This window comes from Notolabrus celidotus, chromosome 21 (assembly GCF_009762535.1).
Source record: "Notolabrus celidotus isolate fNotCel1 chromosome 21, fNotCel1.pri, whole genome shotgun sequence".
NCBI lineage: Eukaryota > Metazoa > Chordata > Actinopteri > Labriformes > Labridae > Notolabrus > Notolabrus celidotus.
In genome coordinates, this window is record NC_048292.1 from 20,145,765 (window position 1) to 20,160,449 (window position 14,685).

The 14,685-nt window shown below is 40.3% G+C and overlaps 1 protein-coding gene across 2 annotated transcripts; it reads left to right on the plus strand.

The window, feature by feature from the left end:
- Nucleotides 1-2,257: 2,257 nt before the first annotated feature.
- On the plus strand, nt 2,258-12,240 carry ldhba (lactate dehydrogenase Ba). Of its 2 annotated transcripts, none has more exons than XM_034673799.1 (8): nt 2,258-2,389; nt 7,381-7,517; nt 7,801-7,918; nt 8,019-8,192; nt 8,263-8,436; nt 8,522-8,639; nt 10,896-11,019; nt 11,504-12,240. In XM_034673799.1, exons 2-8 carry the CDS (start codon nt 7,389-7,391, stop codon nt 11,669-11,671), a joined length of 1,005 nt encoding a protein of 334 aa, XP_034529690.1. In that variant the 5' UTR covers nt 2,258-2,389; nt 7,381-7,388; the 3' UTR covers nt 11,672-12,240. The 2 variants fall into 2 exon arrangements, with proteins under 2 accessions (XP_034529690.1, XP_034529689.1); XM_034673798.1 differs by lacking the exon at nt 2,258-2,389 and adding an exon at nt 6,701-6,814.
- The last annotated feature ends 2,445 nt before the right edge of the window (nt 12,241-14,685 follow it).

The following is a 14,685-nucleotide window of genomic DNA, read 5'->3' on the forward strand; positions in this document are numbered from 1 at the left end:
ATTATAACATCATATCTTATCTTGACGTGTCATGTTTTATTGTTTTGAATCATATCAATTCTAATTGTGTTCTATCATGTCGTATCTTATCGTATCTTGTTGCATTGCGAACTCTACCGTATCGTATCATATTGTATCGTTACACAGTATTGTGTGAAATCATATCGTTTTTTTTCGTGTCGTGCCATATTGTATCGTATCCTATTGTATTGTATCGTATTGTATCTTGTCATGTCATATCATACTGTTTTGTCATATCGTGTCAAATCATAGCAAATCAAATCGCATCACATCGTATCATATTGTATCGTTTCAAATTGTATCGTGTTGTGTGATATCGTTTCGTGTCTTATCGTTGTTACCATACTGTATATCGTGTTTGGAATGTATTGTATCATATCGTATCATATTTTATCGTATTGTGTTGTATCTTTTCATAGTTATTAGGTAAGCATTAGCATTTTGCTCACTGTAAAGCACAGATAATGTTCTCATGTCAAAATTCAACATGTATTTTTTAACCACAGTTTAGACGAGTTCACTTTTTGACTTATAAACGTATCACACCATATAAACTGTTTATTAAAGATGTATAGACAGAAGGGATAATTGGTCCTAATATCATGCATCTTTTCTTAACTAATTTCTCTCTGATGGTTTCCTGAGGTCACTCTTCTTTGACTATTACAAGACTGTATGATGATTATATAACATAATGTGGGTCGTGTTGCATTAACACGTATCTTGCTGCAGGCTGAACGAAGTGCAACAACTGAGCTCAGATAAACACTTAATCTGAGACAACACTCTGCCTGAGCGATTACGAATGTTTAATGTACAGGTGAAAGTCCACCTGAGCCGGCTGGGCTGCACCCTGATAACACAAAGGCAAGATTACAGGAAGAAACGGTCTCAGCGGCTTCTCAGAAAGAAGTCTTCTTAGAACAAATACACACTGGACAGGAAAGAGTTAATGTGTGTTCAGTAACCTGTGAGGTTTAACATGCAGAGAGATGTACAGTTTTTATCTTACACTGTGTACAGGATTTGGTATAGACTGTGCCATCATGGTATTTAAAGCCAGAGGTCAGAGGTGACTGCACAAGTGGATGGATGTGAAGAGCAACAAGGGTTAGCAAATGCTATGTTCAGTGCTAATGCTACAACTAGCTTGATTAGCAAAGTGTACCCATAAATAACATCGACTGAGATATTAAATTGGATGCCAGTTTTTGCAAAAGAAAAAACATCTTGAATAAAATGAATGGTTAACTCCTCAGAGCATCTTTAGCTGTTAGCTAATTTTGTCTTTCCTGTGGTTCTGCAAAACGTCAGTTCCAGGTGACCCCGCCCTTGACTCCTCCCCCTCTTCCTGCTCTCCATCATTCACTGAATGAACATCATGCTGTGTTGAAGAAGAAACTGGAGATTGAGACCATGATCTAATTAGTGTTTACTGAGGGAACAAATCGGCTGAGGAGGTGGAGGAGGAATATTTTCAGACCTTTCTTCAAAAACAGAGTCGCCCCCTGCTGGACATGTAAAAAATGCACTTTAAGGGAACTTCAGCTCTGGTTTCACTATCCAGGCTTTATCTGCTTCCTGCATACAGTCTGTGCATTTTTTACTCATCTGGGTCTATTTCTGCTTCTTCTTTTTCCAACCATGATACCATATCACAATGTATTTTAGTATTTGTGATGACAGTTTTTGGGCTTTTTATGCCTTTATTGAGAAATAAAGAACGTGGTTTGGCTACGACAAAGGGGAAAAGTTTAACCCAAGGTCTGTGCATTTAGGACTGCAGGTGTCCACTTCACTGCAGGCTGAACAGGCGCCCCATGTAACCATTTCATAGTCTATCATATCTTTTCTGTTTTTAATTAATCACATGATGCGTTTTGGGATCATCTTGCAGAATATGTGCGTAAAGCCTCTCATGCATGCACAGGGATCAATGCAATTAATTATGAATCTCTTTATTGTGAAAATAAATGATGTGTGCAGCCTGTTGGGCTCGTTCAGAGGTTTTAAATTATTCATGGCTGAGCTCTAATCGATGCCTGATAGAGTTAAACTCGCAGAGGGGATATATTAATGAATTCTCTGTTTAATCTCCAAACTTCCAAAATGTTTCGTGACTGGCACGTTTAAAAATGTCACGCAGAGGCATCCTGCTCCCCCCCTCCCTCACATGGGCACTCAGCCTGGTCACATTGGTAACCCACCCACCTCCACCTCCCCCTCCCCCTCCTCCTCCTCCTCCTCCTCCTCCTCTCTTTGCATACCGTGCAGCTTCAGACTCTCTCCATCTCTCTGTTGGACGCTGCACCGTCTCCTCCTCCTGCCTGACCACTTTACCACGACCACCCTTCAGAAACACAATAATGTGAGTATTTTATATTTTTAAATATTATCACTGAGTGTTCTTATTGTTGTTCCTCCGGGCTCCGCGCCGCCGCTCTGCGCTGCGTGCAGCACGCTCCAGCAGCAATGGATGCTCCGCTGCAGGAACCATTTGCAATTCATGACAACTTCAATGGAATGCCCTTTAAAATGCTTTAAACTACATTGAAATGAGGTTTCATGCATGTTGGACACGCGTTTGTGAAACCTTACAGCTGTCGGGTGGAATCAGGGGTTATTAAATCGTCGATGGTGCGTAATTATTGGATTGGATCAGCCTGTTGGTACATTAGTCTGTGCACAGTGCAGCTCCTGCAGGTCTGTAATGTGAGAGAGATATTAACGAACCTGCAGGCTGTATTTCTCTGTGTTTCTCTGTTTGCACTTGGCCGTGAGGCAGCTTTTTATTATGTTGTAACTAGACACAGACAGGAAGCTCTCTGTGAACTCGCCGTGAACTTGAACTCTTCCCCTCTCAGAGCTCGTTTCCTTTATTCTATTTCTCACAGTTTATACTTTCTCGTAAGTGTTTAAATATGTTCTCTCTGCTCAGTATGTCTCTCAGAATCTCCAAAGTCAAGGTCGCCTTGCAGGGCTAGTGCAGGCCTGGCCTCTTATATAACATCAGATCTAAGAGAGAGTGAGAGAGAGAGAGATTTTGATAAATCTTGTTGATTTATTTGTGATTGTATATATTGTTTATGCTTTGGCAATATTGTTTCAACTTTCATGCCAATACAGCTATTTGATTTTGAATTTGAGAAAGAGAGAGAGAGAGAGAGAGAGAGAGAGAGAGAGAGAGAGAGAGAGAGAGAGAGAGACAGAGACAGACAGAGAGAGAGAGAGAGAGAGGGGAACAGAAACAGCTCTCACCTCTCATTAAAAAACAGGTTATGATGAAAACATGGACCCGGGTCAGTCCATCAGTCAGAGAAGGTTTACGAGGAGGTAGACTGGGGCTGCACAGAAGCTCCCTTTGTCTCCTGGAGGAAGGCAGACATGGAGCTCACTTTATACTGTACAGCCACGAGGTGTGTCCCTGTATGGACACAGACACACACACACACACACACACACACACACACACACACACACACACACACACACACACACACACACACACACACACAAAGGGAGACAAGCCCCTTGCTCAGAGAGCGCCTGTGACCTTGATATGAGCTGTATCTTAACTACAGGACAACATGTGCTCTCAGCCTTTGTTCTGCATGCACACTGATAGCTCCGGGTGCTCAACCTGAGGCCCGGGGACCCTCAAGGATCGCTTCATGACCTAAATAAGAAATGCATTTAATTTCTTCATCCACAGCTGTCTCATTCCTCCTTAAATTTGTCGTTCCTCTCTGAACGGTTTCTTTAAGTAGGACTCCTCTTTGTCTCCTGAGGTTTGAACGCTCTGATGTCATCCGTCTGTTCCACTTTCTCTGAACAGAAACACGTTAAATTAACCATCAAATGAAGTGAAATCAGCCTGCTGCTTTGTTTTTATAATATTAGATCACTTCTGTGTTTGGATTTTGAAAGCACACAAAGAATGCACTTGTCTCTGTCTCAGTTTGATCCTCTTTGTGTTTGAATTAGAGACAATACGCCTCTTCGATCGCCCCGTGGCCTTTTGACCTTTATTATGAAGGGTCTTCCTGTGTTATTGAAACTTTCAGCAGGAAACCACACGAGCAGAGCTGCTGTCTGAGAGGAAGTGTAAGAGTGAGACAGCTTGTGACTTTTAGTGTCAAAGCTTGGTCTGTTTACATCTCTCTGTTAATATTAAAGTTTATAACCTGCGTTTATTCCTTCATACTTCACGGTACACTAAATCTGTCTTTGTTTAACCATCGCAGTGTACAGAATTATGAGTTCACTAACCTTTAATATCCTGTTGATTACCTCTGTGGACAGGTTATATGACAGACAGCTGCAGCAGACTGTAAATCCTCCAACTGACCAATCAGAATCCAGTATTCCTCATGGCCGTGTGACATGTTTATTTATGATACAGCTTTGTTGAACACTACACAAATACCTTTCAGATAAGATAAGACATAATATAGGCCCATTGTTCCGTCTCATATTTAATCACTCTGCACAGCTGCCTCCTTTAAAATCAAACTCCCTTCAGCTCATACATGTACAGTTCATTTTATATATTCTGTATTATATATTATGTGGGTCACATGTTGTGTCCTTGCTGTAGTTCAGCCTCCCTCCACTAGATGGAGCTGTATCTCTGGTTAATGTCTGCTGCCATAATGCTCTGCAGCTCTACTACCTGGATGTAACAGAGCACAGGTGATGATGTCATCTGGTAGCACGGCGTGGTTTGACAGTATGTTGATCTAGTAAATGGAGATAAAGTTGTATGTAGGCTGTGTCTGGTTAAACTGAGATCTAACCACTTTACCAGAGTAATGAGGAACCAGCACAGGCATGAGGACGCTAACGTGCTGGTGGAGCTAGCTCTCCTAGGATCCAAGTTAATAAATCTGAAGGAAGAGGCAATAACAAACCTTTCTGCTGTGACTTGATCTTTGACAAAAATTAGATTTATTTCTTTGAGGACACAAACAGCTTTACTCTAATGTTTATGTTTTTTAGTTAAAAAAGGTAAAAAAAAGTTTGGATTAAGATTTAAAATTTAGAGTGAAAGTCGGTTTAAGTAAAAGGTTTAGATATAAACTAAAACACATTAATTTTTTTCCTTTCGTTGCATTTTGAGGATTGTGACAAATTTTTATAATAATAACACATCTTAAACAACAATCCTGAAAGTTTGATTTAACCACTTGCAATCTGATTCTAATATGAACATATTTAACTATTTAAGGAAATATGAAGATCACTCTAGAAATGTCATCTTTATTCTTAATAATTTAAGATTATTATAGATATTGAGACATTATTCTTTAACTTAAACGTTTTATCTACAATACTCATTATTATTTTTAGGGCCTATTTTGGGGATTTTTTTGCCTTTATTGCATACAGCAAATGAAGACACCCTGGATTTTAATTTTAATCTCTAAACATTTAATTCAACCTCATTGTGTTTTATTTTTCCAAACCTGATGACCTGAAATCAAACATAAAGACTTAATTTTCAATTTTTTAAAATAATTTAATTTGTTTACATAACTTTCTACTTTTAGACTTTTTTCGAAACATTTCCTCTTTCATCCAAACATTTTGACTTATCTAAAACATTTGCACGTTCTAATTATAACCCAAATGTATTTCAAACATTTTTCCTTAATTTTTAACATATCAATTTTTTTTTTAACAATTTAAAATAATTTTTAAAAATGTACATTATTTTTTGTATTTCAACTTTGGTCCCAAATATTCAGCTTCATTTCAATGAACCGTCTTTATTTCTTCATTCTGAAAAATTTCAACCCGTCTTTATGACATTTGTTTAACCTGCAAACTTTACACAAACACATCTACGTAGTGTCAACATTTTCCAATTATTCTTAAAGATTCAAGATTCAAGATTCAAGAAAGCTATTGCCAAGTGAGCTCGCACACACAAGGAATTTGACGTGGCGATTGGAACACTGGTACTTGACAACAAGACAGTACGGACAATAAATATAGAAACCTAAAACTAATCTAAAATTTCTAAATAAAAAACTATTGTACAGGAAAGGTATAGAAGTACTTAGTACTAGTATTTTCCTCATTTCAATTAAATTCTCTACATTTCCTCTTCATCCTAAAGACTGAGACATTATTTTACATTCCCATTTTATTCTCAGTGTCTCAATCTGAAAGATAAAGTCAAAGAGAAAATAGTTTTTTCTTTTTATGAAAACTTCTCAACATTTTGACTTCATATTTAAACTCTGACTTTGAGTAATAATTTCAGATTTAAAGTCTTAAACCCTTTTTTTATTTTCATTACCGGTCCTCTCGCTCGTTTCTGTGTTTTAAAATATTTACAGTAAAATAAGAATAAAGAGAAGAATCAGTTTCTGACCTCCTAAAACAATCAGCTCCATGTTTTAGTTCTCAGATCTCCATCAGACGTCGTCCGGCGTCCATCAGGAACATTTTCTTCCTGCGATAACTTTAATCAGACGTGATAACCACACGCACACACACACACACACACACACACACACACACACACACACACACACACACACACACACACACACACACACACACACACACACACACAGACTGGTGTGTTAAAGACATGATAACCTACAAACCCATCATGTATGTTCAGATTATCATGCACACGATGACGGAGTCTCGTCCTGATTAAACCTCAGTATTTAAAAACTGAAGCTCTTTTCAGGCAGAATCACTTTCTGGGTTTTTGTCTCTCTGAACTCCGACTCCATCACGATGTCTCGTTTCCTGGTTCCCCTCCGCTCCTCGTCTTGTAAGTGTTTCATCAGGGGATAAACTTTAGGGTTTAACTGCTCCTGGTCCTGGTCCTCAGCAGCCTGCAGGCCAGGACTTGGAGTGTGTTGAGTTAACGTCGATCATCTTTTATGCAGAGAAGGTTTTAGACGTGTATGTTTGGAGGATTTAGAGTCAATGATTTCATTAGGTCGTTTTGATGGATGTTTCAGTTTTTAGATATTAATAATAATGAACTGATTTGATGTGAACTTTGTTTCTCTGTTTCTGTGATGATGCTAAAATCTTGTTGACGAATTAATTCAGATATTTTATGCTTGTTGCTGTTTTAGGAGATTTATCAGGTGGAGTTTAAACTTTAAGCTCAGAGGATGTGTGTGTAACTTTATGACCCCGTTATTATGATGGGATTAAATACTCTCTCTCTACTTCCCAAACACATCTACATCTTTAATCGTCCGGCTGTTTCTTTAAACGTTGACACGATTGTTTGGATTCTTCCTCCAGTGTGTTTTGACTTTTGAAAACCGTCTCAGCTTTGTGTTTCCTTCTCACCTGACCTCCACTCTGTCTCGCTCTCTGCAGCTGCGATCATGTCTTCAGTGCTTCAGAAGCTCATCAGCCCAATGGCCAGCACCCCTGCTGAGCCGCCCAGGAACAAGGTGACCGTGGTCGGGGTCGGCCAGGTGGGCATGGCCTGCGCCGTCAGCATCCTGCTGAGGGTAAGAAACGACGACATGATCAGCACATGTTTACATGTCAGAGAGAAAATATACTGAATTATGTTGAAGAAGGTTTTATTATTTCACGTTTTACAGTCTCACAGCTTGGTACATGATTTAAAAAAAATATTGCACAGATGTGAACATTAAAAGTTATTCTTTAATTTTGAAATATGTCTTTGCTTAAACAACTAAAACAGAACTAAAATAAGCTGCATCCCTTGAAACTGATTCTGATTTTCATCCTTTGCATCCTCCTCCTCCTCCTTCTCCTCCTCCTCAGGATCTGTGTGACGAGCTGGCTCTGGTGGATGTGATGGAGGACCGTCTGAAGGGAGAGATGATGGACTTGCAGCATGGCAGCCTCTTCCTCAAGACCTCAAAGATCGTCGCTGACAAAGGTCGGTACCTGCAGCTCACCTGAAGCTGCATCTAAATCCACTTTTCATCTTTTAAAACATCTCTGAATCTCCGTCTCCTCCTCCTCTCCTTCTCTTGTAGACTACGCCGTGACAGCAAACTCCCGCCTGGTCGTGGTGACAGCCGGCGTCCGTCAGCAGGAGGGCGAGAGCCGCCTGAACCTGGTGCAGAGGAACGTCAACGTCTTCAAGTCCATCATCCCTCAGATCATCAAGTACAGCCCTAACTGCACGCTCATCGTGGTCTCTAACCCCGGTGAGTTCACTGACACTCAAACATCTCTGAGTTTATCTGATCGTGTGAATAACACCTGCGACCTCCACAGTGGACGTGCTGACATACGTGACCTGGAAACTGAGCGGTCTGCCCAAACACCGCGTTATCGGCAGCGGCACCAACCTGGACTCCGCTCGCTTCCGCTACATGATGGCCGAGCGTCTCGGCATCCACTCCAGCTCCTTCAATGGCTGGGTGCTGGGCGAGCACGGCGACACCAGCGGTGAGTGCACATGGGGATCAGACTCTGCAGTCAGCCTTCACAGGAGTGTGTGTCGGTGTTAAACGTGTGTTTGTGGCACTTTCAGTGCCCGTGTGGAGCGGAGCCAATGTGGCCGGAGTCAACCTGCAGAAGCTGAACCCGGAAATCGGCACTGATGCTGATAAGGAGCAGTGGAAGGCCACACACAAGGCTGTGGTGGACAGGTGAGAGTGAGACACGAGAATTAAAGGCAAACTTCCTTTAACAGGCAGAAACCTCCAGCAGGACCAGACTCATGTTAGACACACATCTGCTGAGACCGAGTTGGAGAGAGCGATAGAGGGAGATGAAGAGAGAGAGAGATGATAGTGGTGAGACGGATAGTAGTAGTTGTAGCAGCTGGAGTCTGGCACGTCCACAGCAGCAGAGATCCAGAGGAACCTACGAGACAAGGGAGCTCAGGGACTCCAGAAAGGTCTATGGTTAGTAACTTTAATGGGACAGGAAGAGTTAAAGTAAGAGACAGGCAGACAGAGGAGAGAGAGGGAAAGACAGGATCCCATTGTGTCAGTCTAAGCCTATAGCAGCATAACTAAGAGCTGGTCCAAGCCTGAGCCAGCTCTAACTATAAGCTTTATTGTCTGTCTCTCTGGACCCTGACTGTAAGATGATTCCAAAGGAGAGGGGCCTGATAACTGAAGGCTAGACCTCCCATACTACTTTTAGAGACTCTAGGTACGATGAGCAGGCCTGCATGTTGGGCGTTTGGAGTTCTGATTTCATAATCACTAGTCCAACTTCTGGCAGCTTCTTCCAAATCTTTGTAGAAAAAATTTTGTTATTGTCGTTATTCTTTTAAAGCATCAAACAGCTGATTCCTCCTCCTCCTCCTCCTCAGCTGAAACCTGCTGCCAGAAACGATTAGCTAACAGCTCACAGGAGAGAGTTGTGTTCATTGTCTGTAACGCTCAGATAATGTGACCTCTCAGTTTACATTCCTCTGAGAGGAGAGAGTGAGGAGAGGCCGTCCTCTCTGTAAACCTGCAGCTTCCTTCACTTCAGATGAAGTCTGTCGTTAAAGGCAGGGTTCAATGAGCTGCTAGCTGTGAGTTAAAGTTTATGATTGAACACAGTCGCTCTGTGTGTGAGGCCGTGATTCTGAGGTCAGGAGTGATTACAGTGCAAGCTCTCTGTGGGAATGTAACCTCCATCTCTGGCTGGTTAATGCTTCTCTAACTGACTGACTGTCAGAGCTCAGGATCAGAGTGGAGGAATGTGCTTTCCTGGAAAAGACCAGAACAAAGAAAGGCCAGAGAAAGAAACATGCAGCCCCTCCCTCCCTCTGAGAGTCTGTCCTAACAGCACATGGACACACATGCTTCATCCATCATACCTCACTGTTTGAATACTGCTGACATGACTAATCCCAGAGCCGTGACTTATTTAGATGTCACAGAAACACTTACCACAAGCTAAACTTAATTCTGATGGAAGCACTCTCCATCTCTGATATTAACACGCATCCCTGACACGTGTCGTCTCAGTCCAGCTCTCTTTTTTTAGTTTTACTCTGCAGTTTGCCAAACTGTTGCTTAAGTAGGAACATTCAACCATATTGCATGATTCCTGCAAACTGAATCAGGTTTCAGTTTTTAAACTCCAGGAAATTCACTCAGAGGAGTCTCTGCAGAACTGAGACTGCTGAGGTGTCTTTAGGATGTATTGAAGACGTCACAAAGAAGTGTCTGTCACGTAAAAACATTTCTCCTTTACCAGGAGGATGCTTCATCTCTGCATCTTCATGTTTCATCTTAGTCCAAGCATGAGCTTTTCTTAAACCTCAGACAGGGTCCCAGTTTGGAAAAACATCCTGCTTTTGTGAGAATTATAGACCTACAGATCTGTTTCAATCATGCATTCAGAACAGAATAGAGGTTCCTCACCTGATTATATTTTTGTTGTTGGAAATCAACATAATATAAGTAATACATTTGTATGTATTATTATTATGATTATTATTAATATTAATCAATGTATTTTATTTTTATTAATCTTTATTTTTATTTTGAATCATTTTATTTTGAATTATATTTATTATTATTATTTAGAATTATTGTGATTATTTATTTGTATTAATACTTATTTAAATGTATATTATTTTATTTTAAATCATTGTTATTAATATTTTTTTTATTTTTAATCCTTTTTAATAATACTTATTATTATTTTTAATTATTGTGATTATTTATTATTTATTAATATTTATTTAAATGTATATTATTTTATATTTTAAATAATTTTACTCATATTCATTTTTAATTTAAATTATTTTAATTCATATTTATTCTTACTTTTAATTATTTTTATTTATTATTATTTATTTAATGACCAAATTTTAATAAATTGCATATATGTGTGTGAGAGTGTGAACTAATACACAGTGTGTAGTTGTGTACCGACCGCTGTGTTGTGTGTTTCAGTGCGTACGAGGTCATCAAGCTGAAGGGTTACACAAACTGGGCCATCGGTCTGAGCGTAGCCGACCTCACCGAGAGCATCGTCAAGAACATGAGCCGAGTCCACCCCGTGTCCACCATGGTCAAGGTCTGTACTACACACACACACACACACACACACACACACACACACACACACACACACACACACACACACATGCACACAGTCACACCCTCTCATCCTTCTCATCTTCATGGAGGTATTTAGAGCTGGATGCTGTGACTGTTTGCAACTCTCTCAAGTCCTGAAGCCTTGGTGAGGTTGCCATGTTTGCTGTTAAGTGAAAGCAAATTCAAAACTTGACCTGGCAGACAGAATCAGGCAACCAGCAACACAACCAGGGACCACAACAGTTCCCTATTGTTAGTGAAGCATACATGGGGTGAGACCTATTTAGTGGGATCAGTTTTGTTCCTGTTTCCTGTCTACACTCGGCTCAGTTAACCTCATCCTGTCTTCAGATCCAGAATCCACTTTCAGACACACAATGTTTGTCTGTATTAATAAATCTATCAAAGCTTTTCGTATATATGGGTCATAAATGCCTCCTCAATTAACTCTGTTTCCTCAGAACATGTACGGCATCGGCGAGGAGGTCTTCCTGTCTCTGCCCTGCGTGCTGAACAGCACCGGCGTGAGCAGCGTGGTCAACATGACGCTCACAGACGGCGAGGTGTCCCAGCTGAAGAAGAGCGCCGACACACTGTGGGGCATCCAGAAGGACCTGAAGGACATCTGAACACACACCTGATCACACACCACACGCAGCCATGGTGCAGAGAGGCCCGTTGACACGCACACACTCCTTTTATACCGTCCTCTCTCTAAAAACATAGCACTCTTATTTTGAAGGACAGTACCCAGGTTTTTTCAGTCTAAAAAAACCCCGGTATGCTCCTTTAAAAGAGCAGATTTCCTCCCCTGCAGCAGGTAGAATGAAGTCGCTGTGTTACTGTGTTTGTGTTAGGAGCTGCCTGCGTTACTGTACTCTGTAAGGATTCTCGTGTGTCACCGTGCTCCTCCACAGCCCCGTACTCAGTCAATCATGTAGCTCCCTGACGGCGACCACAGAGAGACAGACGCTCGAATCCTCCTGCCTTCGACTTTAAAAACAACACGATGATGATAACTCTCGGAGTGGAGGCGGATCTCTGTTAGAGCGAGACGGAGCAGCCAGCAGAGCCGCAGTGACGATCAGCTCCGCTTTATTTTTTTAAGAACCTGACTCTGACTGTCCGACCTCGTGTTGTAAACTGTGTTCAAAAGCAGCAATGTGTAAGTTAATAAACCTGAACCTTATGAAGGGCAGCGTGTGTGCATGTGTGTGTTATTTGATTTAAACAAAGTCACGCTTTGTGAATAATGTGACCTCTGATGAGAGGTTTGTGGAGGAACATAACCTTCAGAGTAAGAAGTCTTTATTTAGAGAAGGAAGAGGAAGTTTTAGATTATTTTAACAATTAATTTAACTTTTTCTGAAGAACAGGAAACAGGTATAACTTAAAATTGATGCAGCTTAGATAACCGCATGAAGAAATTAGATCACATCCTTGCATATAACATTTTCTAGCAGACCAGGTGTGCAGCTTTCAAAATGTGTTCCTTCATTTATTGAGATATTTACTGAAGGTCAGTGATTCCCAAACCCTGGTACTAGAATAGCTGGTGGTGCTTAAGAGACTCATAAGCTAAACCCTTAAGTGGTTTAGATATTAAAGGTCCCATATGACGATATTTTTAGCTGTCGTCTTTTAAGAAAGATTTTAAATTAAATTGCAAAAACATCACAAACTCAGTCTCTGTGGATCAGCAGCCTCTCAAGCCCTGCCCACTTTCTAACCTCAGGATCCATGCAGTGATCTGAGTGGGCGTGGCTGCTCTGATAATGATGCAATGCTCTTATTGGCTCCATGAAAGGGAGGAGGATGCAGAGGCGGAAAAACACTGAATCAAATTTGCCAAGCCCTCCAGGAGAACCTGTGCCAGAACATCACACGTGATAACGAATCTGACACTGAACAGGAAGAGATAACTATTGAAGTGTTGCAGCTGCGGTTATAACAGCATGTCTCTGACTGGTATGCAAAATTCTGAATGCTATAAATTATTTTTATTTTCTTAAGCAAATCAGCACCAACTGCAGCTGACATGACGTTCAAAATAAAAAGCAGCCACAGAAAACAGACATTTGTTGGTGTCTGGCTCAGACCTCTGACATCTTGACTCTGCAACACCAAAGTAAAACCACAATAGTATTATAGTATATTGTATAGTTAATATATTTAAAGATATGGGAAAGGAAAAATGTGTTTCTCATTAGAAGGGAGCTTTAAACTGGCTTTTAATTTTAATTAATTGAAGACATCACAAACATATTGTGCAAATATTTGAGGAATAAAAAGCCTCTGATGATGAAAGTAGGACTGAAGTGATGTGATATTAGACATAACCTGAAGACGTAACTTAAAGTGATTCATGAAAGCAGAATCAGTCGACTTTGAAAAAGCCTGCAAGGTCAGAGAGATAGACCGGTATCAGTATAACAGAGGAGGTGCTTTCACTGGCGCATCAGTCGTCTCTGTAATCAAAGTTTTACTTTGATACATTTGTTTTTGGTCAAGGTCAGAATTGGTGAGCTACTTAAAGCTGCTGTGAGGAGCTTTTGTTTTGTATCGATTCTGGCACCCCCTGTGGACAAAGCGATACCTCTTATCTCTTGTCCTATACATGCAAAAAGTAGTGTTTTTAACAAAAGCCTCATCCTGTTGTCTTCAACAGTCAACTTTATCAGGGAATGTGATTATTTTCCATGAAAACAGTCAAATGAAGGCTGTTTCTGAAGCGAGATGTCCATCATCCGGTCTGAAACCTACCCTCTCAGGGGGGTTTCAGGCATTAAAAATGACCAAAGAAAAGGTGTCAATGTTGCTGCTGATGAGCTTGTTTGCTATTGAAGGTCATAAAGAGGCATCAATATCATTTTCAGTCTGTTTCTCAGCCAGTTCAAAACTCCTCACAGGGCCTTTAAAGTGACTTTCTATAACTGAGGCCATCTGAGTGTGAGGATATGCTGTAAAAATTATCATCATGATAACACCAGGAACACTTAAAACCAGCCAAAGATAACTCAGCTTGAAGGAACAAACAAACAGCAGAGGTTAAAACATTTCTGAAGGATTGGGATGACTTTGGTTTGAAAGTTTGCAGGGCGCTGGATTCAGGGTGCATTACAGGAACTGAAAGAAAGAAAACTTTTAAACTGGTCAAACAAAACAACATTTTCACAATGACCTTCATTCTTTCGTTATTTTTTAAAAATTATTTGCTGTTTATTTCATGATATTTGGTGCTTGTATTCTGTTTAAGGGAACATCGAGTTGAAATCCAGGAAACATATAAACAGTATTTCTTACATGACAAACCAGTACACATTAAATTTAGCTCACAAGATCACAACATACTCACTGCACACACTGATCTGGAAATGCACTTTTAACTTTAGGGCTTAGGATGTGATTTAACAGGTGAGATAGACACAAGGGTTGTAGAAAATAAAAGGATTCTATCCTTCTAGAAACATTTAATCAGACAACTGTTCAAATTGAACATAAAACATGGAGGAGGAAGGATCATCAAGCCTATAGCATGATCAAAAATACTAGTTATTAGTACTTAAAACCTAAAACTGACAGTATATCATTCATATTTGATGCATTTTCATTTTATACATATTTTATTCAGATAATGAATATT

What these genes read in the sequence shown, in the direction of transcription:
- ldhba (XM_034673798.1), top strand. Translation starts at nt 6,778, where the DNA reads ATGTCTCGTTTCCTGGTTCCCCTCCGCTCCTCGTCTT. An exon ending in AAAGATCGTCGCTGACAAAG is followed by an intron (nt 7,919 to 8,018) that starts GTCGGTACCTGC and finishes CTTCTCTTGTAG; the next exon opens with ACTACGCCGTGACAGCAAAC. An exon ending in CATCGTGGTCTCTAACCCCG is followed by an intron (nt 8,193 to 8,262) that starts GTGAGTTCACTG and finishes CGACCTCCACAG; the next exon opens with TGGACGTGCTGACATACGTG.